At 42.9% G+C, this 23,864-nt stretch overlaps 1 protein-coding gene across 1 annotated transcript in view; it reads left to right on the top strand.

Annotated features, from left to right (window-relative positions):
* Window positions 1–2,276: 2,276 nt before the first annotated feature.
* Window positions 2,277–23,864, top strand: part of LOC124009370 (ras GTPase-activating protein nGAP-like) — a 98,497-nt gene continuing 76,909 nt past the window's right edge. The window contains exon 1 of the mRNA XM_046321141.1: window positions 2,277–3,055. Coding sequence (XP_046177097.1) covers window positions 2,929–3,055 — 127 coding nt within the window. The 5' untranslated portion in view covers window positions 2,277–2,928. The remainder of the gene's footprint in view (window positions 3,056–23,864) is intronic.

Genomic DNA, 23,864 nt, shown 5'->3' with positions numbered 1-23,864 from the left:
AGAAGGTCTAAAACTGTTAAACTGACCAAAGTGGAATTTGTCCACCATTGCATGTACTATCAAAATATTTTAAAGAATAAAACATCAGAACCACCATCGTGTATTATGTGTGCATTGTCTTTGCAAGTTAGCAGATGATGGAAATTAATGACTGGGTTGATGACTGGATTTAGTGTTTTAAGATTTAATTATCAACAGACTGAGAACTATACTTACCACAGGGTGGAGACATATCACAAAATTCTATATTATGAGAAGCCTGAGTCTTCATGAGAGAGAAAATCACTTTGTATTTCAAGACATGCTGAAAGGTAGTATTTATGTAATGTATTGACAAATTATAAAACAAGCAATAACATCATTATGAGGTATAGTAGTTTCCCTCACTTGAAGAAAACAGCGCATTAAATGACAATCAAATAAGTTCATTAGGTATGAATTAAATGTATCAAATAGAAAATGAATGTCTGCCCCAGTTAAAAAAAAAATACTTAAAAAATATATTAAATTGCAGTCTACATCAGACATACAGTTGAAGTCGAAAGTTTACATAAACTTAGGTTGGAGTCATTGAAACTTGTTTTTCAACGACTCCACACATTTCTTGTTAACAAACTATAGTTTTGGCAAGTGACAAGTAATTTTTCCAACAATTGTTTACAGACAGATTATTTCACTTATAATTCACTATATCAAAATTCCAGTTGGTCAGAAGTTTACATACACTAAGTTGACTGTGCCTTTAAACAGCTTGGAAAATTCCAGAAAATGATGTCATGGCTTTAGAAGCTTCTGATAGGCTAATTAACATCATGTGAGTCAATTGGAGGTGTACCTGTGGATGTATTTCAAGGCCTACCTTCAAAGTCAGTGCCTCTTTGCTTGACATCATCGGAAAATCAAAATAACTCAGCCAAGACCTCAGAAAAGAAGTTGTAGACCTCCACAAGTCTGGTTCATCCTTGGGAGCAATTTCCAAACGCCTGAAGGGACCATGTTCATCTGTATAAACAATAGTACGCAAATATAAACACCATGGAACCATGTAGCTTTCAGACCGCTCAGGAAGGAGACGTGTTCTGTTTCCTAGAGATGAACGTACTTTGGTGCGAAAAGTGTAAATCGATCCCAGAACAACAGCAAAGGGTCGTGAAGATGCTGGAGGAAATAGATACAAAAGTATCTATATCCACAGTAAAATGAGTCCTTTGTCTACATAACCTGAAAGGCTGCTCAGCAAGGAAGAAACCACTACTCCAAAACTGCCATAAAATAGCCAGACTACGTTTTGCAACTGCACATGGGGACAAAGATCATACTTTTTGGAGAAATGTCCTCTGGTCTGATGAAACACAAATATAACTGTTTGTCCATAATGACCATTGTTATGTTTGGAGGGAAAAGGGTGAGGCTTGCAAGCCAAAGAACACCATCCCAACCGTGAAGCACAGGGTGGCAGCATCATGTTGCTTTGATGCAGGAGGGACTGGTACACTTCATAAAATGAAGGCATCATGAGGTAGGAAAATTGTGGTTATATTGAAGCAACATCTCTAAGACATCAGTCAGGAAGTTAAAGCTTGGTTGCAAATGGGTCTTCCAAACGGACCATGACCCCAAGCACACTTCCAAAGTTGTGGCAAAATGGCTTAAGGACAACAATGTCAAGGTATTGGAGTGGCCATCACAAAGCCCTGACCTCAATTTGCGAGCAGAACTGAAAAGGCGTGTGTGAGCAAGGAGGCCTACAAACCTAACTCCGTTACACTAGTTGTCAGAAGGAATGGGCCACAATTCACAATTTATTGTGGGAAGCTTGTGGAAGGCTACCTGAAACGTTTGATGCAAGTTAAACTATTTAAAGGCAATGCTACCAAATACTAATTGAGTGTATGTAAACTTCTGACCCACTGGGAATGTGATGAAAGCAATTCAATCTGAAAGTTATTCTGACATTTCACATTCTTAAAATAAAGTGGAGATCCTAACTGACCTAAAACAGGGAATTTTTTACTAGGAATAAATGTCAGGAATTGTGAAGAACTGAATTTAAACGTATTTGGCTAAGGTGTATGTAAACTTCCGACTTCAACTGTATCTGCGATGTAAATACTATTTAAGCCGGTGCTTAAACTATTTCTAATCATTATAAAATATGTGCATTATACATATAGTAAGTACATCATAGTTGCTTATGAATTTTTGTTCTAGTTTGTGGAATCTGACAGAAGGGCACGGCCCCTTTGAACCCATGCGTAAACGATTCTCTCTGGGATCCGCTGCTCTCTCCTGAATCCCTAGAATCTTGCACTGGCATGTGATAGAAGTGGAACATTGGTTTGGATTTAAATGTGAAAAGGATTTTTGATCCCCTTGGAAGAGTGAAGAGAAACCCAACCTCGTGAGCGCTGCTTCAAGTATTCAAGAATGGGCGAATAATTGAGGCCATGGCCGCACAAACTTAATATTTAGTTCCCTACACAATTGCTTGGAACAACAGGGGAGCGTACCAGACGTTCGGGACTTTTTCTGCGCGTGGTCCTGTTGGAGCAGCACTCCACCTCTGATCTCTGGGCAGCGACAATGTCAACAGCGTAGCTAGCCATAGCTAAAAAAACGAATGATTCTAGACTACACAGACAGCTACCCAGCATTTACAATGTTGATTGCTCGCCCTCAGCAGTCTGGGAGATAAAAAAAAATTATGGTAGGGCTTTCGTCTAGCCAGAACGGCTTGTGCCAAACAATGAAATAGCTTGGGCTAGCTAGTAAACGTGAGAGAACTTAGCCGGGTTAAACGTGATTGTTTTGTTGTCATAAAGCTAACTTTCCAGCAGGTTATTGCTTCCCTTTGACGATTACGTCGTGGACTTTTCAGTTTTGGACTCTTGTTTCTACCTGGAAGTTGTTGGAAAGGTGATTTCTAGTATGGAGCCCGACTCAGCCATAGGCGACGTGGATTCTCTACATGGGGGGCTGCTTTCCTTGGATCCATTGCTGGACCGAATCCTGGTGGATTCTCTATGCCAGCAACAAGGATGGGTGCGCGTATATGGTGAGATGGACATACATTTTCAAATATGCTTAGTTAACCAGTGCACTGAGATGAGAGGTGTAATATGCGTTTTGGTTTTGCCATCTCAAATCCTATTCCAAAGTTGCCATAACAAATAATGGGACCACTGTAACCAAGTTCTTCGGTCACATAGAAGGGTAACGTTAGGCTACATGGCTTGAGGGAGGGAACAAGCCATGTATCCAACCATAGACATCATAGAATTACGTAAATGTTTGACCCTATTGCCAACATCACAGTATTTAGAGTGTTTGCCATTGCATTGGTAAATATTTACCATCCAACAGAAGGATATCTAACTAACAACTTTATTTAATATTTGTGTAGGGTGAGTCATGGAGGGATTGAATTACGTATTTTGGTGACAAGAACACATGTCAAGTTCAGAAGACATGAAAGGCACTTTCAGAATTCCATGTACATCACATGTCAACACAATGAAATATGGCAACAACCAAAGATATATGAAGGTCATATATTTTTCTTGACATGCCTTCAATTCAGATGACATTATTTTGACATCATTTTCAATATTTGGCATGCTTAGTTCCCAAGCCCTATCATAGGCTACACATAGAGCGAAAGAGCTGTTAATTAAAACATCTCCATATTATCAGGGGGCAGTTTATGCTGCTGCCACCAGTAGTAGTGGGGAATTTAGAGGCTCTCACATTATGTATTTACATGAATATGTCAGATCCTGTTGTTGGGTCTGGATGAGGAGCAGTAGGAATAGACGTGATGGATGGGAGTTTTCCTCTGAAAAAATGCAATATGGTTGTGACTTGTGATCATATCTTGTGTAGTCGAGGAAGATTAGTAACTGTTTTCAGCTGGTGTTAATTTAATGTCCTCATTAATGATTTAAGATTGCTAAATGGAAATGCTATTTATAGATGGCTTGGCTTTACATACAGCAAGGGTTTTATGTAAGAATGCTGGCTAAATTTGAACTGATGTGTCTTTGTAGCCTACATCCTGTAGTCATGTTGGCAGGGACTGTTGTCATGGTAGCTCACTTCAATGAATGGAAAGGGATAGCTCAATAATATTGTGCTTAGACATAACGTCCTTTGCTTTCCACTACTGTTTTTTCTTATTGTATGTATTAAGATCGGGTTGCATTCTGTTTAAATTTCTCTTGATGTTTGCAACCATTTCTTATGTTCGAAATGACTGTAACGCCTACATTGGCTTTGCATTTCCTTGGTCATGTTATAAAGCTACCTAGAGTAGCTTTGGGTAATTGAACTCTAAGATTGATTTCTAGCTATTTTTTGATCCCCTCAAAGATTATTATTGAACCTTCAGAGGAAGGAGTGATACAATGGCGAACAGAAGCAGAATGATGTTGACAGTGTCTTGTTAATCTGCAATTCTGCTGCCCACTTGCAGAGTAACCGGAAGAGAGCTGTTTTCTTAATAAAAATGGAACATTTTGACCTCCGTATACAGTTATGTTTTCTATGGACGAAGTTGTTCTCGAGGGACTCCTGGGAATGTTCTGCCCGGCCTATTTTTGGTTTTATTTGTTAATATCCTGGGAAAGTCACTTGACGTTAAGGGTTCAGTTGACACCATATTTAGTAGGCCATTAATAAATCTTAACTGCTACGTGATGTCTGATTTATGAGGATAATGTCAAATGTGCTGAAATATTGAGAGGGTGTCACTGTTCAGATTTTTGCTTTAGGCTAACATTGTTTTAATTGTTGTGGCTATAAATACAAAAAAACTGCTTGTATTTCAAATTGAAAGTGTGAACTGTTGAGTATGTAGGTGAGTTTAAGATTAGTTTGTTTTGCTCTGGAGATCTTTGGTTTTAGAGCAGGCGAGTGACTAGCCTACTGTAGCTGCAGTGAATAGTGTGATTGTACTGTGGCCCATGGACAGCAGCAGCTCTGTTTCTGAGTCCTAGCACACGCAGGATGTTTGCCTCCACTTCCCTCCTCTCCCCTACCTTTTTCAAATGACTCGCCGGAGCTGTGATGTAAGCAGACAGTTCTGTGAATGACCTCAGTGGCCAGGATTCCAGAGCAGCAGGCACCAGTGTTCCAACGTCACTGCGTTCCAACGCTGAAATAACTCAATAAGGATGCCGGGCCAGCTGATCCCAATGTCCATGTTTTTCCAGTAAGAAAAAAACCCTGTCTTCTCTTAGTGTTTTGTCATTAAGTTCCAGACATGTAACCAAAGGCCAAAAATGATCTACATTTTTAACTGAAGTTTGTTGCCTACTTTCTGAAGAAGAAAATACATTCTCAATTATATTGGTTGCCAGTTGAACTGGGAAATTGGGGATTCATTTGACTTTTTTGGCTATTCAGCAATTATTTGGTGTTGAATGAGTATCCAGTGTTCAACCACATTGGAATGGCAAGGCATGGTAGAACAATTATTCTCCTAGTTTTTGTTTGTTTGCAGAGCTGGCAATTTTAGTTCTATTCAGGCTGAAAGAGTGGTTGTCATGGCTGCTTCTCATATAGTGCTCAGGGTCACCATAGCAGCTGTCTACAATTTCTTCAATTAGGCTAGTAAACACTCAGAACAACAATTGCAATTTCCAGATACGGGAATACATGTTGTTAAAGTAGGCGCAGCCTAGATTTCAGATCCTATGCCTAAGCGTTAGTTTGTGTTACTCAAAAGCAAGACTTGATCCAACTGTCTGTCCCTGAATATCAACATAGCACCATACGGATTAGGATTATGTCCCATTTAATAAGGATTGTGGTGCCCTGCTTGAATCCTTTGAAAACGTTGACAAAGTGCATTACCCAGAGAAAGGGCATTGTGCATAAGCCTATTAAAATTTGACTGAAGAAGGAAGACCGAAGAAAGGGTTTATCAGTGGCCCTCATACTCCTATTCAAATCAGCCATGCCTCATTTAAGGAAGTAGGCTTGGTAGTGAATTATTACAATATCATAAATCTCTAGCTGTAGTTTAGGGTTAAACACAGATTTTATAATCCCTGTCCAATTAACAATACAGAATCATTTTTTTGTAATCCACCCAAACTCTCGGTTTAGGCAATGGCCTAAATCGAGTCAATGAAATTGAAATCATAAACCAATTCCATTACTGCCATAGTTCGTCCTCAGTAGTCGACATTATCCATAGAGGTGCAATTTGCTTGTATGGCCTGCTGATTTAGTCAGTTTTATATTCCCATTCATAGAAGACCAGTGGTTGACGGCCTCCCTGTGTTTGACTGCAGATAAAGGCAGGTATCTACAAATCCTCCACCCATTCCTTCAACACAAAGACGAATTGGCTGCACGACAACATTCTGGGATTCCAGGCGTTACCTGAAAGCACAGGAAGTCCCCTTCCTGTTTTAGATCCAATTCCAGATCTTTGAAGGACAGCCTGTTGTTTCCAATGGGAACAAATGAGCCATAGTGGGCAGAACAAGTAAGGAGGGGGGGCAGAGCCAAGCACGAGCTTGCGAGATCCTATTGGTGCTTTCTAGCATCATCTGCTTATTTCCGTTAGGGAACGCCTGTGAAGTGCACGTGTGCAGTAACTCAATTTTCCTTTGCACTCCTTCTAAACAATGCCATTTGTTTTTCAAACTTTTGCAAAGGGTAACGTTTACAAACCTTATTCCACTCTGTTTATAACAGATTCAAGTTTTGGGAACAACTGTATTGAGATCAAATGTTTCATCGATGAGAAGATTTGCAGAATGTTGTCCAAAATCCATCTCATTTCATCTTCTCCCTCTGCCCACCAGTGGGCTTCATCTCACTACGATATGTGGATGCAAAACATTTGTACATCCAGTGAAATATCTGTCTCATTGTTCTGTCTGTGATAGACAATGTTCCCGCTAATTTCTTTTGGCACTGAGCAAATTTCAGGACTTGTAAATGGAAATTTGAATTCTGTGCCACTTCCAGTATCAATTTGAACAAAATAGAAGTGGCCTAACAAGAAAACCAATAGAGAAAATCCAATAACATTTTCACATGAAAATGGGCTATATCATAGAAATGAAAAGCTATGTGGTGTTCAATGCAAGCCTACATTCATCATCAAAACTTTTTAGACTATGCAGGGCATGACATTAATTCATGTAACACCACGGGCCAAATAGGTGACTGCAAATTACATTATATTGTTGTATAATGCAAGGACCCACTTTACAAAGTACAAATCATTATTATTACCATACAGAAAACTAGACAATGTAGGCTACCCTCTGACTATTGGCTTTTTCGATTATTTAAGCCTGTTCCAAAATACTACACTGCCCCTTAAATATTAACAAGCTTTTTACCTGACTCTCTTTTCAAAGATTGCTTAAAATGTGCTAGAGGTTGACCGATTTAATCGGAAGGGCCGATTTCAAGTTTTCACAACAATCGGAAATCTGTATTCTTTGGCGCGATTTTTGCCGATTTTTATTTTATTTTTTTATTTAATTTTTTTTTTTTTTTAAATGTATATATTTTTTTTAAATATATATATATATATATTTTATACCTTTTTATTTAACTAGGCAAGTCGGTTAAGAACACATTCTTATTTTCAATGACGGCCTAGGAACGGTGGGTTAACTGCCTCGTTCAGGGGCAGAACAACAGATTTTCACCTAGTCAGCTCGGGGGATCCAATCTTGCAACTTTACAGTTAACTAGTCCAACGCAATAATGACCTGCCTCTCTCTCGTTGCACTCCACAAGGAGACTGCCTGTTACGCGAATGCAGTAAGCCAAGGTAAGTTGCTTGCTAGCATTAAACTTATCTTATAAAAACAATCATAATCATTAGTTAACTACATATGGTTGATATTACTAGATATTATCTAGCGTGTCCTGCGTTGCATATCTGACTGAGCATACAAGTATCTAAGTATCTGACTGAGCGGTGGTAGGCAGAAGCAGGTGCGTAAACATTCATTCAAACAGCACTTTCGGGTGTTTTTCCAGCAGCTCTTCGTTGTGCGTCAAGCATTGCGCTGTTTATGACTTCAAGCCTATCAACTCCCGAGATGAGGCTGGTGTAACTGAAGTGAAATGGCTAGCTAGTTAGCGCGCGCTAATAGCATTTCAAACGTCACTCGCTCTGAGCCTTCTAGTAGTTGTTCCCCTTGCTCTGCATGGGTAACGCTGCTTCGATGGTGGCTGTTATTGTTGTGTTGCTGTTTCGAGCCAGGGAGGAGCAAGGAGAGGGACAGAAGCTATACTGTTACACTGGCAATACTAAAGTGCCTATAAGAACATCCAATAGTCAAAGGTTAATGAAATACAAATGGTATAGAGGGAAATAGTCCTATAATTCCAATAACTACAACCTAAAACTTCTATAATAACGACAATATATGTACAGTGCATTTGGAAAGTATTCAGACTCCTTGACTTTTTCCAAACATTTCATCCTTATTCTAACAGGTTTTGTTTCTTTGCAAATAAAATGTAAATTAGATACCTTGTTTGCATAAGTTTTCAGACCCTTTGCTATGAGACTAAACATTGAGCTCAAGTGCATCCTGTTTACATTGATCATCCTTGAGATGTTTCTACTAACTTGATTGGACATGATTTGGAAAGGCACACACCTGTCTATAAAAGGTCCCACAGTTGACAGTGCATGTCAAAGCAAAAACCAAGCCATGAGGTCGAAGGAAATGTTCATAGAGCTCCGAGACAGGATTGTGTTGAGGCACAGATCTGGGGAAGGTACCCAAACATTTCTGCAGCATTGAAGGTCCCCATGAACACAGTGGCCTCCATTATTATTAAACGAAAGGAGTTTGGAACCACCAAGACTCTTCCTGGAGCTGGCCCCCTGTCCAAACTGAGCCATTGGGGGAGAAGGGCCTTGGTCAGGGAGGTGACCAAGAACTTGGTCAGTCTGATAAAGCTCCGGAGTTCCTCTGTGGAGATGGGAGAACCTTCCAGAAGGACAACCATCTCTGCAGCACTCCACCAATCAGGCTTTTATGGTAGAGTGGCGAGACGGAAGCCACTCTTCAATAAAAGGCACATGACAGCCTGCTTGGTGTTTGCCAAAAGGCACGTAAAGGACTCTCAGACCCCTGAGAAACAAGATTCTCTGGTCTGGTGAAACCAAGATTGAACTCTTTGGCCTGAATGCCAAGCGTCACATCTGGAGGAAACCTGGAACCATCCCTATGGTGGAACATTGGGGTGGCAGCAGAGGGACTGGGGAGTCCTGTCAGGATCAAGGGAAAGATGAATGGAGAAATGTACAGAGATCCTTGATAACCTGCTGGACGGTGGTCAGGACCTCAGCCTCCCCCTATTTAAGGTTCACCTTCCAACAGGACAACGACCCTAAGCACACAACCAATACAACGCAGGAGTGACTTCGGGAAGTCTCTCAATGTCCTTGAGTAGCCCAGCCAGAATCCAGACTTGAACATGATCGAACATCTCTGGAGATATCTGAAAATAGCTGTGCAGTGACGCTCCCCATCCAACTTGACAGAGCTTGAGAGGATCTGCAGAGACTATTCGGAGATCCTCCCTAAATACAGATGTGCCAAGCGCGTAATGTCATACCCAAGAAGACTTGAGGATGTAATCGCTGCCAAAGGTGCTTCAACAAAGTACTGAGTAAAGGGTCTGAATACTTATATGTGATATTTCAGTTTATTTTGAATACATTTGCCAAAATGTCAAACTGTTTTTGCTTTGTCATGGGATATTGTGTGTAGATTGAGGGGGGGGGAACAATTTAACAATCACCCATCAATAGAATTGTACTCTGCACTCTGGTTTTGCCTAAAACAAATGCAGATTGTTTTTGGTTTGTTGCATCTCTGCGCGGCAGTCCTGGTGGAGGTGTGCTGCAACACACATGCTCAGTTTAGCGGGAACATGAGGCCTAAATGTTTTTTTGCTTAGTTCTGAAATCAAATGAACAAGTTGTCTTGGAATTAATCTGGAAATGCACTACAAAGAGGCTTAGACTTGGAACTAGGCTGCATTGCAGATCTTCTAAATAAGTCGGCCATTTGTATCTGAACCACCGTTAACTATGTCCTCCATTGGCATCAACGCAATTGAAAACTTAAACGTTCCAGTTGTGCACAGGCAACACAGAGGGCTGTCTGCGTCAATGATGGATGGCGTGGCTATGCGGGTGTATTTAGAGTTTGACTGAGGTAGTGAACATGTCATAAAAGATCCCTCTATGTAAAGCTGCAACATGAGCAGTGTTGAATGAACAACAGACGCTTTAGTCTTCCAGGATGTGCCTCATCGTACTACTGCACCAACGATTCAAACCTTTGCCTTGATTCATCTCACAGCTCCAAAGGTGGTTAAGGGATAGGAGAGCGGGAATAGCCTACGTCTAGACCTTTTGCCTTTCATTCAATACAGCCTGTTATTCAAAACAATAAATAAACAGGGACTGAATAAAAAAAATGTTCAGACTTCAAAAAGCAGAAGAGGATTTCGACACCCACCATCTCAGATTGTTCTGCAATTGTTTCTCTAGGGCAAAACAGATGATTATTTCCACAACATTATTTTGTTGAAATATAATTTGATCTCTGAGAATTGGCCAGTTTCAATTTATAGGATTCATATAATATTCAATAAATATAGTACCCAATGTCCGATTTGCACAAAAACCTCTTAACAATGATTTAACATGTGAAAATCAGTTATCAAACTCCATCCACGGACCCCCAAACCCCACACCACACCCACCCCAATGGCCAGTACACAGTATCAGTTCTCTGTTTGACAAGTTATATTAAGCTACGACGTGGAATATTTTCTTTGCAGCTTTTACTATGTTATGTAAAAAAAAAAAAAAATTGTTCTGAGGTATTTGCCATTGACGTCGTTCCCCATAAATGAAGTGAAAGTACCAGGTTTTGACCACGAAATGCCGCTGTTCCCGCTACTGCCCTTTTTGTCCATTTTGCTGGTCTCTTGTGTTTATCGAAACTGTCACAACATTTTCTTTCTGACTTTGGGTAGAAAACCAGGTGTTTTTGCTCATGGTGAAAATGCTTTGTGGTCATCCTCAGGAAACTGCCCCTGTGTGTGTTTGGTGAACAAGCAAACTATGAGGCGACATCAATTCTAAGGGTTTCAGTACTATGGCCTCAGGGTTTTCAATGGTAAAAGTCCCGAAAAACACACTGTACAGTGTTTTGTAATGGTGTTGGGTTTAATGGTGTCAAGCTCCTCTAGATGGCTTTACATCAGACCCTCAGTGTCTCATGGATGACAGACATGGTCTTCAACCATCCTACTACTGAAAGAAGATCGTAGCTAAGCATGCATCTGCATCTTTCTTCTCCACTGCTTTTGTCGACGTTTGTTGAAATACAAGACCAGGAACTCCAAAATATTATGACATGATCTAGCCTAATCCGCCTGTGAACATTTCCTCTTTGAGTTATTTACACTGACTGTTTCACTCTACACATAAAATGACTGAATGGTTTTTCAATCGCACACCACCACTCAGTGCTCTGCAAAGCGAAGCAGGCTTGCCAAGAGAAAGTGAGGCAGAAATAAATGGCTGTTGAAAATCCCGCTTAATGGTCAGGAGTGCAGGGCAGGGTGGCTATTTTCAGTTTGTTTTGTAGCAGCAGGCAACTTGGCAACTGTGAAGGGCTTAAGGATATTTGGCAGTGTTTTAGAGAATCTTCTGATTGTATGGTAGGAGCCTGTTAACTGGGGCCAGGTCATAGGCTGCAGCCCGAGAGGTTTTCTTATTCATATTGGATGGGGACTGTGGGAGTCTGCCTTGTTTTTTCCCCCCAGCTTATTCACACATGACACACCACACAAGGATGTATAGGCCTCTACATGGAGGATTGGATCTGTCATCTTAACGCCCCTATCATGAATGTTATTTAAAAAAAAAAAATGTAGTACCTTGCCAAGTCACCATGCTATTTGAAATAATATTTTGGCTGAACCTCTTTCTTTTTCCCTTCCTCCTGCTACTCGTTACAAATTCAGGTTACATTTTATATGATATAGAAGATTTATTGGTAGGCTGCCTAGACTAATAGGCTAGATATGAACCTCACACTTAGGTTGTGCGTCACTGTGAGGAAACCTTTCTCTCTTGGAGAGAGGAGACATGGTTTATTGGTCATCTTTAACAAAGGAGAGATGCTTCCTGCACTGGAAGATTAATCCTCTCTCTAAACCAGGGCTGTTCAAGGTCAGTCGTGGAGGGTCGTAACACTCCTGGTTTCCATCCTCTCCTTTTAATAAGGGACTCATTTAGACCTGGGACACCAGGTGAGTGCAATTAACTACCAGGTAGAAACAAAAACCAGAAGTGTTTCAGTCCTTCAGAACTGGAATTGAACAGCTCTAAACCTCCTCATTTACCAAGGTCAATGCTGCATAACTGTTGTGCTATCTAGAAATGAGGTAAACGGCTATGCAGCACCATAACAGGTTTGAAATGAAGTGTTGTGTCTACAGAAGAGTGATGGGGAGAAGAGGGAGATTAGGTCTACGTCTATCATTGTATGCCCTCTCTCCCAACCACCCTACAATGGCTCAGCAGAGGGAGATCAGAGGAGGAAATGGAATGTTCCCTGTGTTCTTCTGTCCCACCCCAGCTTGCACCAAAGCAGCCATGCTGTCATTAGGGGGTTGGGATGGAGGGCAGGATTTCCCTTCTGAAAATCAAAACAAGAAACTAACCTGTGCTGTTTAAAAAAAAAGCACTTGTTTCAGTTTTTCTATCATCCTGGTGAGTGGAAGAACAGACAGGTTAGGAAACTAGGCTGATTGTGTGTTAAGGGAATGACTTGAGCTAGTTTTGTGTACTGATTGAGTTGCTGTTTTCTTACATTTACATTTACATTTAAGTCATTTAGCAGACGCTCTTATCCAGAGCGACTTACAAATTGGTGCATTCACCTTATGACATCCAGTGGAACAGTCACTTTACAATAGTGCATCTAAAACTTAAGGGGGGGGGTGAGAGGGATTACTTATCCTATCCTAGGTATTCCTTAAAGAGGTGGGGTTTCAGGTGTCTCCGGAAGGTGGTGATTGACTCTGCTGTCCTGGCGTCGTGAGGGAGTTTGTTCCACCATTGGGGGGCCAGGGCAGCGAACAGTTTTGACTGGGCTGAGCGGGAGCTGTACTTCCTCAGTGGTAGGGAGGCGAGCAGGCCAGAGGTGGATGAACGCAGTGCCCTTGTTTGGGTGTAGGGCCTGATCAGAGCCTGGAGGTACTGAGGTGCCGTTCCCCTTCCCGTAGGCAAGCACCATGGTCTTGTAGCGGATGCGAGCTTCAACTGGAAGCCAGTGGAGAGAACGGAGGAGCGGGGTGACGTGAGAGAACTTGGGAAGGTTGAACACCAGACGGGCTGCGGCGTTCTGGATGAGTTGAAGGGGTTTAATGGCACAGGCAGGGAGCCCAGCCAACAGCGAGTTGCAGTAATCCAGACGGGAGATGACAAGTGCCTGGATTAGGACCTGCGGCGCTTCCTGTGTGAGGCAGGGTCGTACTCTGCGGATGTTGTAGAGCATGAACCTACAGGAACGGGCCACCGCCTTGATGTTGGTTGAGAACGACAGGGTGTTGTCCAGGATCACGCCAAGGTTCTTGGCGCTCTGGGAGGAGGACACAATGGAGTTGTCAACCGTGATGGCGAGATCATGGAACGGGCAGTCCTTCCCCGGGAGGAAGAGCAGCTCCGTCTTGCCGAGGTTCAGCTTGAGGTGGTGATCCGTCATCCACACTGATATGTCTGCCAGACATGCAGAGATGCGATTCGCCACCTGGTCATCAGAAGGGGGAAAGGAGAAGATTAATTGTGTGTCGTCTGCATAGCAATGATAAGAGAGACCATGTGAGGTTATGACAGAGCCAAGTGACTTGGTGTATAGCGAGAATAGGAGAGGGCCAAGAACAGAGCCCTGGGGGACACCAGTGGTGAGAGCGCGTGGTGAGGAGACAGATTCTCGCCACGCCACCTGGTAGGAGCGACCTGTCAGGTAGGACGCAATCCAAGCGTGGGCCGCGCCGGAGATGCCCAACTCGGAGAGGGTGGAGAGGAGGATCTGATGGTTCACAGTATCGAAGGCAGCCGATAGATCTAGAAGGATGAGAGCAGAGGAGAGAGAGAGTTAGCTTTAGCAGTGCGGAGCGCCTCCGTGATACAGAGGAGAGCAGTCTCAGTTGAATGACTAGTCTTGAAACCTGACTGATTTGGATCAAGAAGGTCATTCAGAGAGAGATAGCGGGATAGCTGGCCAAGGACGGCACGTTCAAGAGTTTTGGAGAGAAAAGAAAGAAGGGATACTGGTCTGTAATTGTTGACATCGGAGGGATCGAGTGTAGGTTTTTTCAGAAGGGGTGCAACTCTCGCTCTCTTGAAGACGGAAGGGACGTAGCCAGCGGTCAGGGATGAGTTGATGAGCGAGGTGAGGTAAGGGAGAAGGTCTCCGGAAATGGTCTGGAGAAGAGAGGAGGGGATAGGGTCAAGCGGGCAGGTTGTTGGGCGGCCGGCCGTCACAAGACGCGAGATTTCATCTGGAGAGAGAGGGGAGAAAGAGGTCAGAGCACAGGGTAGGGCAGTGTGAGCAGAACCAGCGGTGGATCGGATGTCGTCGACCTTCTTTTCAAAATGGTTGACGAAGTCATCTGCAGAGAGGGAGGAGGGGGGGGAGGGGGAGGAGGATTCAGGAGGGAGGAGAAGGTGGCAAAGAGCTTCCTAGGGTTAGAGGCAGATGCTTGGAATTTAGCGTGGTAGAAAGTGGCTTTAGCAGCAGAGACAGAGGAGGAAAATGTAGAGAGGAGGGAGTGAAAGGATGCCAGGGCTCGGCTGCCCGGAGCCCTGTTCTGTGAGCTCGCAATGAGTCATCGAGCCACGGAGCGGGAGGGGAGGACCGAGCCGGCCTGGAGGATAGGGGACATAGAGAGTCAAGGGATGCAGAGAGGGAGGAGAGGAGGGTTGAGGAGGCAGAATCAGGAGATAGGTGGGAGAAGGTTTGAGCGGAGGGAAGAGATGATAGGATGGAAGAGGAGAGAGTAGCGGGGGAGAGAGAGCGAAGGTTGGGACGGCGCGATACCATCCGAGTAGGGGCAGTGTGGGAGGTGTTGGATGAGAGCGAGAGGGAAAAGGATACAAGGCAGTGGTCGGAGACTTGGAGGGGAGTTGCAATGAGGTTAGTGGAAGAACAGCGTCTAGTAAAGATGAGGTCGAGCGTATTGCCTGCCTTGTGAGTAGGGGGAAGGTGAGAGGGTGAGGTCAAAAGAGGAGAGGAGTGGAAAGAAGGAGGCAGAGAGGAAAGAGTCAAAGGTAGACGTGGGGAGGTTAAAGTCGCCCAGAACTGTGAGAGGTGAGCCGTCCTCAGGAAAGGAGCTTATCAAGGCATCAAGCTCATTGATGAACTCTCCGAGGGAACCTGGAGGGCGATAAATGATAAGGATGTTAAGCTTGAAAGGGCTAGTAACTGTGACAGCATGGAATTCAAAGGAGGCGATAGACAGATGGGTAAGGGAGAAAGAGAGAATGACCACTTGGGAGAGATGAGGATCCCGGTGCCACCACCCCGCTGACCAGACGCTCTCGGGGTGTGCGAGAACACGTGGGCGGACGAAGAGAGAGCAGTAGGAGTAGCAGTGTTGTCTGTGGTGATCCATGTTTCCGTCAGTGCCAAGAAGTCGAGGGACTGGAGGGAGGCATAGGCTGAGATGAACTCTGCCTTGTTGACCGCAGATTGGCAGTTCCAGAGGCTACCGGAGACCTGGAACTCCACGTGTGTCGTGCGCGCTGGGACCTCCGATGCCTTTTTCTGTTTTGTTTTGTTTTTAGTCCCTTTGGTGTAGCTAAGCTGTTGAATTCCAGCGACGGGATAATCATTTTACGCAGCAATTTAGCTTTATTATAACAGCATTAAGCCATGTTTCCTCTCATGAAGAGAAATAATTTAACACCTCTTGGCTGGTTGGGGTGTCAAATAGCATACCATACTGCGGATTTTTATCAGAGAACCAGAGACCTCAGAGTAAGATTTGAACACTCCTTTCCTATAGGCCCATAGTGCATTACTTTTGACCATAGTGCCATTTAAAACAGACATTAGTATTTTGCAGGGGGGATGTTCAATGCTTTGTCACCCTGTACCCCCCCCCCTCCCTCTTCACTCACTATTATTCATGGTCTGATTTATTGCCCTTTTTAATGGCAAGGTGCTATTTTTAGATCGGGCGGTGTTCATAGGTCCTGGGTACAGTCCTGATTTCCGACAGGGTTGAATAAAGACGTCAATGTGGCCATTGGATAAAGCCATTCCAGCAGCCCAATGTCATTTTTCCTGTGCAGATCGGAGACAGTATTTACCCTTACGTCACAATTGGAGAAGCATCAGCCAGACTCTCAGGGAGATGAGTTATGAGACTGGAATAGTAAGTCAGTCTAACTCATCAGGCAACAATTCTTCAACCGAAAAGGTTGTCTCGCAATGCATATTTGGCGGTCTCATTCTCACGCTACGTTGACTAGACCATAAAGCGACCACACACACACACACACACACACACACACACACACACACACACACACACACACACACACACACACACACACACACACACACACACACACACACACACACACACACACGGACATGCATTGCCAAACAACACTATTGCCACATTCTGGAGTATTTTAACAAGGCTGAGTGGCTGACGACTTCAAGGTCTTTGCTGTGTGAACACACAAAAGAGATTGACTGCCAACTCTGACACTCTGTTCAGAGGTGGGTGCTAAGTACTGTTGGCAGGCAAATGTTTGACATCCCTACTGGTGTGTCTGAGTTGAAGTCAACACATTATTGGTTTCTGATGCAGCTGGAATCATTTAGTCACTTGTCCATACAAATATTATATAAAATACCATTATTTACAGTATGTATCACAGCTGGCAGTATCTATACCACAATGCAGTTGTGAGCATACTATGTGTTCTATATTATACTACAATGTCAATCTAACTGAATATGGATGTTGTGTTGGTTGAATGTTCCAGGCAAGTTCCAGAATGTTCAGCTGGTGAACCTCTTGTGTTGGCTAATGGCAGCTGGTTCAGCAGGCTTTGGCAGTGTTGGCAGGGATGTTTGGTTTGGGGGGCTGTGACTCTGGCTCATTGAAGACAACTGTGTTTGGTACTTTCTGCACTCCAGCCAGGTGGACTAGCCTTTCGGACACTTTCTTCACCACCCACTGCTTCGACCTCTTGCAGAAGATTTGTTTAATGCAAGTCTCCTGGAAAGACATGAAGACTGACCATGAGGATGTGTAACCATACAATAAACTATGTTGATCTGTAAACAAAAAAAAAGGGTAGAGTAGACCGGTATGCATTTTGTTACACTCATTGAATAATGGGGCATTGAGATGGGCCGTTAACGGAGATGTGAAAAGTTTGAGGGGGGCTTGACTTGTCGAACGTCTAGTCGTGTATTGTTATATATGAGCACCTACAGTTGTACTGGTGAGTAGACTAGTACTGCCAACAATAGTGAGTTGTCTAGAAGAGTATACTAACTACCCCTCTCCCCCATGCCAAAGACCTGACTGCAAGGGTGTGAAAAGTCTTGTGGAAAGTTTCGCACTGGTCTTGTAGATAGTTTAGTGTATTGGTGATTTTGTCTTTTTTCCCCCCATGTCAATAGATCATGCATACTAACCTTCACACACGATACCCAACCCCAAAAGACACGAGTCAGTCACCCACACCATCCTCTCTTTGCTAATACCAAATTCTCTCAAATTTAGACTTTGCATGAACAATCAACTAAGCCTCCATAATACAGAGAGAACAACAGTAGAAATCAAATCGAAGTTTATTTATCACATGCACCGAATACAACCGGTGTAGTAGTAGACCTTACAGTATTATGCTTACAAGCCCTAATCAACAGTGCAATTTTTAAGAAAAAAATGGATATTAGGTAAACAATAGATAAGTTTAAAAAAAAAACTGAAAATAACAGTACCGGTACAGAGTCAATGTTCATTGGGTATCAGTTAGTCGGGCTAACTGAGGTAATATGTAGGTATAGTTAACGTGAATATGCATAGATGATAATCAGAGAGTAGTAGCAGCATAAAAGAGAGGTTGGGGTGGTGAGTGGCGGGACACAATGCAAATAGTCCGGGTAGCCATTTGATCACCGGTTCAGGAGTCTTGTGGTTTGGGGGTAAAAGCTGTTGAGAAGCCTTTTGGTCCTAGACTTGGCGCTCTGATACCGCTTGCCATGCGGTAGCAGAGAGAACAGTCTAACTGGGGTGGCTGGAGTCTTTGACAATTTTTAGGGCCATCCTCTGACACCTCTTTAGAGGTCCTGGATGTTAGGCAGCTTAGCCCCAGTGATGTACTGGGCCGTACACACTACTAGGGCTGGGCGATATGGAAAGCAAATTATCACGATAATTATATTTATCAAATTAAATATATCTATCATGATATTAATCAAATAATGTTTGAAAGGTACATATTTCCTTTGTTTCTTATTTATTGTTAGAAGTACAAGTCACAAATAATATCAACTTTAAAAAAAAGCTGTAAACCCTTTAGTCATGAGCAAGAAGTAAAAAAAGAATATGGTGCAAGTCAATATGCATTATAACTGTCAGCCTAATGTCACATAGCAGTTTATGTTGGGGTAGTTCTTGTCTGACAAGTTACAAGCAAGAAAGACAAGTCTGTCTACTAGAGGTCGACCAATTTAATTAGGGCCGATTTCAAGTATTCAACAATCGGAAATCAATATTTTTGGACACAGATTTTGCCGTTTTTTAAAATGTATTTGGGAACTGCATTTGGATTGGTAGCCACAAACCACAGTTGGGTCACCTGCTACTGTCTTCCACTGGTATACTGTTATGTTAAGTTGTTTTCTTTCTGTCGTCTGGTGGTCAAAGCAAGACTGTAAAAACAGTCTGCACTCACTCACTCTCACACTCACTCTCACACACACACTCACACTCACACACACACGTATTTGTTTGATTGGGATCCAGTCCGGGCTGTGACTGGGCCACTCAAAAACATTGAGAGACTTGACTCAAAGCCACTCCTGCGTTGTCTTCGCTGTGTTGCGTAAGGTCATTGTCCTGTTGGAAGTTGAACCTTAGCCCCAGTCTGAAGTCCTGAGCGCTCTGGAGCAAGTTTTCATCAAGGATCTCTCTGTACTTTCCTCCGCTCATATTTCCCTCGATCCTGACTTGTCTCCCAGTCTCTGCCGCTGAAAAGCATCCCTACAGCACGATGCTGCCACCACCGTGCTTCACCGTAGGGATGGTGCCACACTCCAGACATGACGCTTGGCATTCAGGCCAAAGAGTTCAAACTTGGTTTCATCAGACCAGAGAATATTGTTTCTCATGGTTTGAGAGTGCTTTAGGTGCCTTTTGGCAAACTCCAAGCAGGCTGTTGTGCCTTTTACTGAGGAGTGGCTTCCGTCTTGCCACTCTAAAGCCTGATTGGTGGAGTGCTACAGAGATGGTTGTCCTTCTGGAAGGTTCTCCCATCTCCCTGACCAAGACCCTTCTCCCCCGATTGCTCAGTTTGGCTGGGCGGCCAGCTCCAGGAAGAGTCTTGGTGGTACCAAACGTCTTCCATTTATGAATGATGGAGGCCAGTGTGTTCTTGGGGACCTTCAATGCTGCTTACACCTTTTGGTACCCAGATCTGTGCCTTGACACAGTCCTGTGTCGGAGCTCTACGAACAATTCCTTCAACCTCATGGCTTGGTTTTTGCTCTGACATGCACTGTCAACTGTGGGACCTTTTTATATAGACAGGGTGTGTGTGTGTGTGTGCCTTTCCAGATCATATCCAATAAATTTAATTTACCACAGGATGATCAATGTAGTTGTAGAAACATCTCGAGGATGATCAATGGAAACAGGATGCACCTAAGCTCAATTTCGAGTCTAATAGCAAAGGATCTAAATACTTATTTAAATATGGTATTTCTGTTTTCTATTTTAATACATTTGCTAACATTTCTTTTTTTTCTTTTCTTTTCTTTTTGCATTTTCCAATTAAGAACATTCCAAACAAAAGTGAAAAGATATTAGACAACGATAGGACAAAGTGACAGTAACAGACGAGCGTAACAAAAATCAATTATTATATAAACAAACATACAATAAGAAAAAAATAAGAAATAACGAGACATTGGATCACCTGCCGTAGGCTACATATTATACGTTACGTGTGAGATTCAATCAATGAGATGTGAGGATTCTATATATAGATTCAATCAATGAGATGTAGAATGTATGTACACATGACTGGAGATTCTCCATATTAGTCAATAAAAGGTTGCCAAATTCTGTAAAATTTCTTTAACTTATTCCTCAAGCAGTAAGTGATTTTCTCCAAAGGGATACAACTATTAACTTCCGATAGCCACATTGCAACTGGCAGGGAGGAATCCAATTTCCATTTCAAGGCAATACATTTCTTGGCAATCACTAGCAATATTTCTGTTAGCTTTATAGTATGGCTTTGCCTAAGATTGGTGTTAGTAAAGTTACCCAGTAGACAGACCTCCGGGTCTAAAGGGAATGCAACCCCGTGAATTGAGGATATGGTATCGCATACCCCCTGCCAGAAACTGTAGTTTTGAACACTGCCAAGTGGAATGGAGGAATACTCCTTCATCTGAGCCACATCTAAAACATAGGGAGGAGATATCTGGGTTGAACCTGTGCAGTCTAGATGGGGTGATATAGAGCTGATGGAGGAAATTAAACTGGATCAGTCTGTATCTGGAGTTCAATGTGGATGTAACCCCATCCCTGCATAGGTCACTCCATAGATCCTCATCAAGATCAATACCCAGATGTTTCTCCCATCTAAGTCGGGGTTTATCTAGCCCAGGCAGTGTTAGTCCTGACATAAGAGCATTGTAAACATGGGAAATGGTCTTGAACAGTGGTTGGTCTGCGTGGCAGAGTTGTTCAATAGGTGACATCTTAGGTAGGTTCCATTGTCCCTTGAGTCACCCTAATAAAGTTTCATAGTTGTAGGTAGCTAAAGAAGTCCCTGTTAGGCAAGTGGTATTTCTGTTTCAGCTGATCAAAAGACATAAGAACTCCCTCCCCGTAACAATGTTCCAAAAGAGTGATCCCCTTATCAGACCATGGTCTAAAGTTACTATTCTGGAAAAACATAGGGATCAATCTATTGTTCCATAAAGGGGTTTTAGGGGAAAGGAATCCCCCTCGTCCGAACAGCTCATGCAGTTTGCACCATGCCAGGACAGAATGTATGATTTAAAGGGTTGTCTGTGATGGTTTTTATAGATTTTCTGCCCCAGTGTCATCATTTACCTCAAGCTTTTCAATGTTCAACCATGAGGGAGAGGGACCATTGTCAAACCTCTGAGCCAGAAACCTAGACTGTGTTGCCCAGTAGTACATTCTAAAATTGGGGAGGTTTAAGCCCCCTTGACTGTAATCAAGGGTCAGTTTATCCAGGCCAACCCTAGGGGTTTTGCCGTGCCAGATAAACCGTCTGGTCAGCTTGTCGAGAGAGGAAAAAAATGCTGCGGGAACAGGGATAGGGAGAGATTGAAACAGATATAGAAACCTGGGCAGGACATTCATTTGAATTACATTGATTCTACCCATTAGAGTGAGAGGTAAGTCCATCCATTTACAAAGGTCAAACTGGCCAGATTGAGTTTATAGAGGTTGTTCAGATTACCATCCACCATTATGCCCAAATATGTGAAGCCCATAGGCGACCATCTAAAAGGAAACCTGTGCTTGATGGTATGATGGTCAAAGACAGACAACGGTAAGATTTAGCTTTTATCAAAATTGACCTTGTATCCAGAGAAAGAACTATAACACTGTAGTAGGATCTGCAAGTGAGAGAGGGAGTGTTCTGGGTTTGTTAGAAATAAGATGAGGTCGTCCGCAAAGAGTGATAATTTATGGGTATGGGGGCCCACCTCAAAGCCATGTATGTCAGGGCACGTTCTAATAGCCTCAGCCAACGGTTCGATGGCGAGGGCAAAGAGGTGGGGGCTAATTGGGCAACCTTGTCTGTTCCCCCTATAAAGAGGGAAAGAGGAGGAAGTAATCCCATTGGTAGCAATTCTAGCTTTAGGAGATTTGTAGAGTGATTTTTATCAAATTTACAAACACGGTACCTAAACCGAACTTTTCCAAGACGTGAAAGAGGTATGGCCATTCAACCCTATCAAAGGCCTTTTCAGCGTCGAGGGAGATTGTGACACTAGGTATTTTGTTTTTGTTAGCAAGGTGAATTATATCAAAGAACCTTTTGAGATTATTGGAGGACAATCAATTAATTATGAAGCCAGTCTGATCTGGGTTGACCAACAGGGGAAGACATGACTCCAGTCTCTTAGATAGCATCTTGGTGACCAGTTTACAATCTGTGTTAAGGAGAGAGATTGGTCTATAGGAGGTGCACTTTAGCGGGTTTTTCCCTTTCTTGTGGATTACAGTAATCACTGCTTGAGAGAAGGACTCTGGAAAGCAGTTGTCTTCTCTGGCTTTTTTAAGTACCTCCATAAGGTAGGGGACCAACAGCTCCCTAAATTCTTTATAGAACTCTGGAGGGAAGCCATCCTCCCCAGGAGATTTATTAGAAGGTAAGGATTTAATGGCCTCCAACAATTCAGGAACTGAGAAGTGTTCACTCAGGCGCTCGCTGTCTTCCCATGACAAGCATGGGAGGTTGAGAGAGGATCTCTGATAGATCATCTCTTGATTGGGAAGTGTAGAGGTCTTCATAGTATTTCTTAAATGTATTATTAATTTCAGTAGGGTCGAAAGATATCTCATTAGTAAGAGTTTCTATGGCATTAATTGTCCTCTTTACTTTCCTCTGCATACATTTCAGTTGCCATGAACCCAATACTTTGTGAGCTTTCTTTCTCCAAGCTCATAATAACGCTGTTTTTATTTAGTGATGGCCCTCTCAGCTTGATATGTGTTCAGAATATTATATTTAAGTTTTTTATTTACCAAAAGCCTGTATAGATCTTTAGTCGGGCCTCTTTGGTAGGTTTTCTCTAGCTCTGAGATTTCACATTCAAGGGCACTCAGTTCCGCACCGTGTTTTTTCTTCAGCCCTTTAGTATAGGAAATAATCTGTCCCCTCAGATAGGCCTTCAATGTGTCCCAAATAATGAAGCTGTCAGGAGCAGAGGGTTTGTTTGTCAAAGTAAACATATTGATCTGCTCTTTGATGAATGCACAAAATTCAGGTTGCTTTAGGAGTGTAGAATTTAGTCTCCATCTATGCTCCATTTACCTTGGTAGGAATGGAGATTGATAATACCAGAGAAGAATGGTCACTAAGCAATCTGGGGAGATACTCGACATCTAACACTCTATGAAACAGTTCTGTCAAAAGTAAAAAGTTATCTATGCGTGTGTGTGTCTTGTGTGGGTGTGAATAAAAAGAGTAGTCCCTATCCTGTGGGTGCAACTGTCTCCAGATGTCTAGTAAATTGAGAGATCTTTCATGAATGACATGGTGAGCTTGCCGGCTTTGGTAAGAAGTGAGGGTTTATCAGAAGACCTATCAAGAACTGTATCTAAGCAAAAATTAAAATCTCCTCCAACCAGTAGCCATCCTGGTGGTGCTTGAGCAACCTGAAGGAAGACATTCTAAATAAACATATGGTCATCGAAGTTAGGAGCATAAATATGCAATAGGGTCCAAGACCCTGAACACATATGCCCCTGCACCAAAACAAACCTGCCAGAGGGATCAGAGATGGTGTTGTTGATGCAGAAGGGGATGTGTCTAC

This window comes from Oncorhynchus gorbuscha, linkage group LG22 (genome assembly GCF_021184085.1).
Source record: "Oncorhynchus gorbuscha isolate QuinsamMale2020 ecotype Even-year linkage group LG22, OgorEven_v1.0, whole genome shotgun sequence".
In the NCBI taxonomy this organism is placed as follows: domain Eukaryota; kingdom Metazoa; phylum Chordata; class Actinopteri; order Salmoniformes; family Salmonidae; genus Oncorhynchus; species Oncorhynchus gorbuscha.
This window is presented reverse-complemented; position numbering and strand designations above follow the sequence as displayed.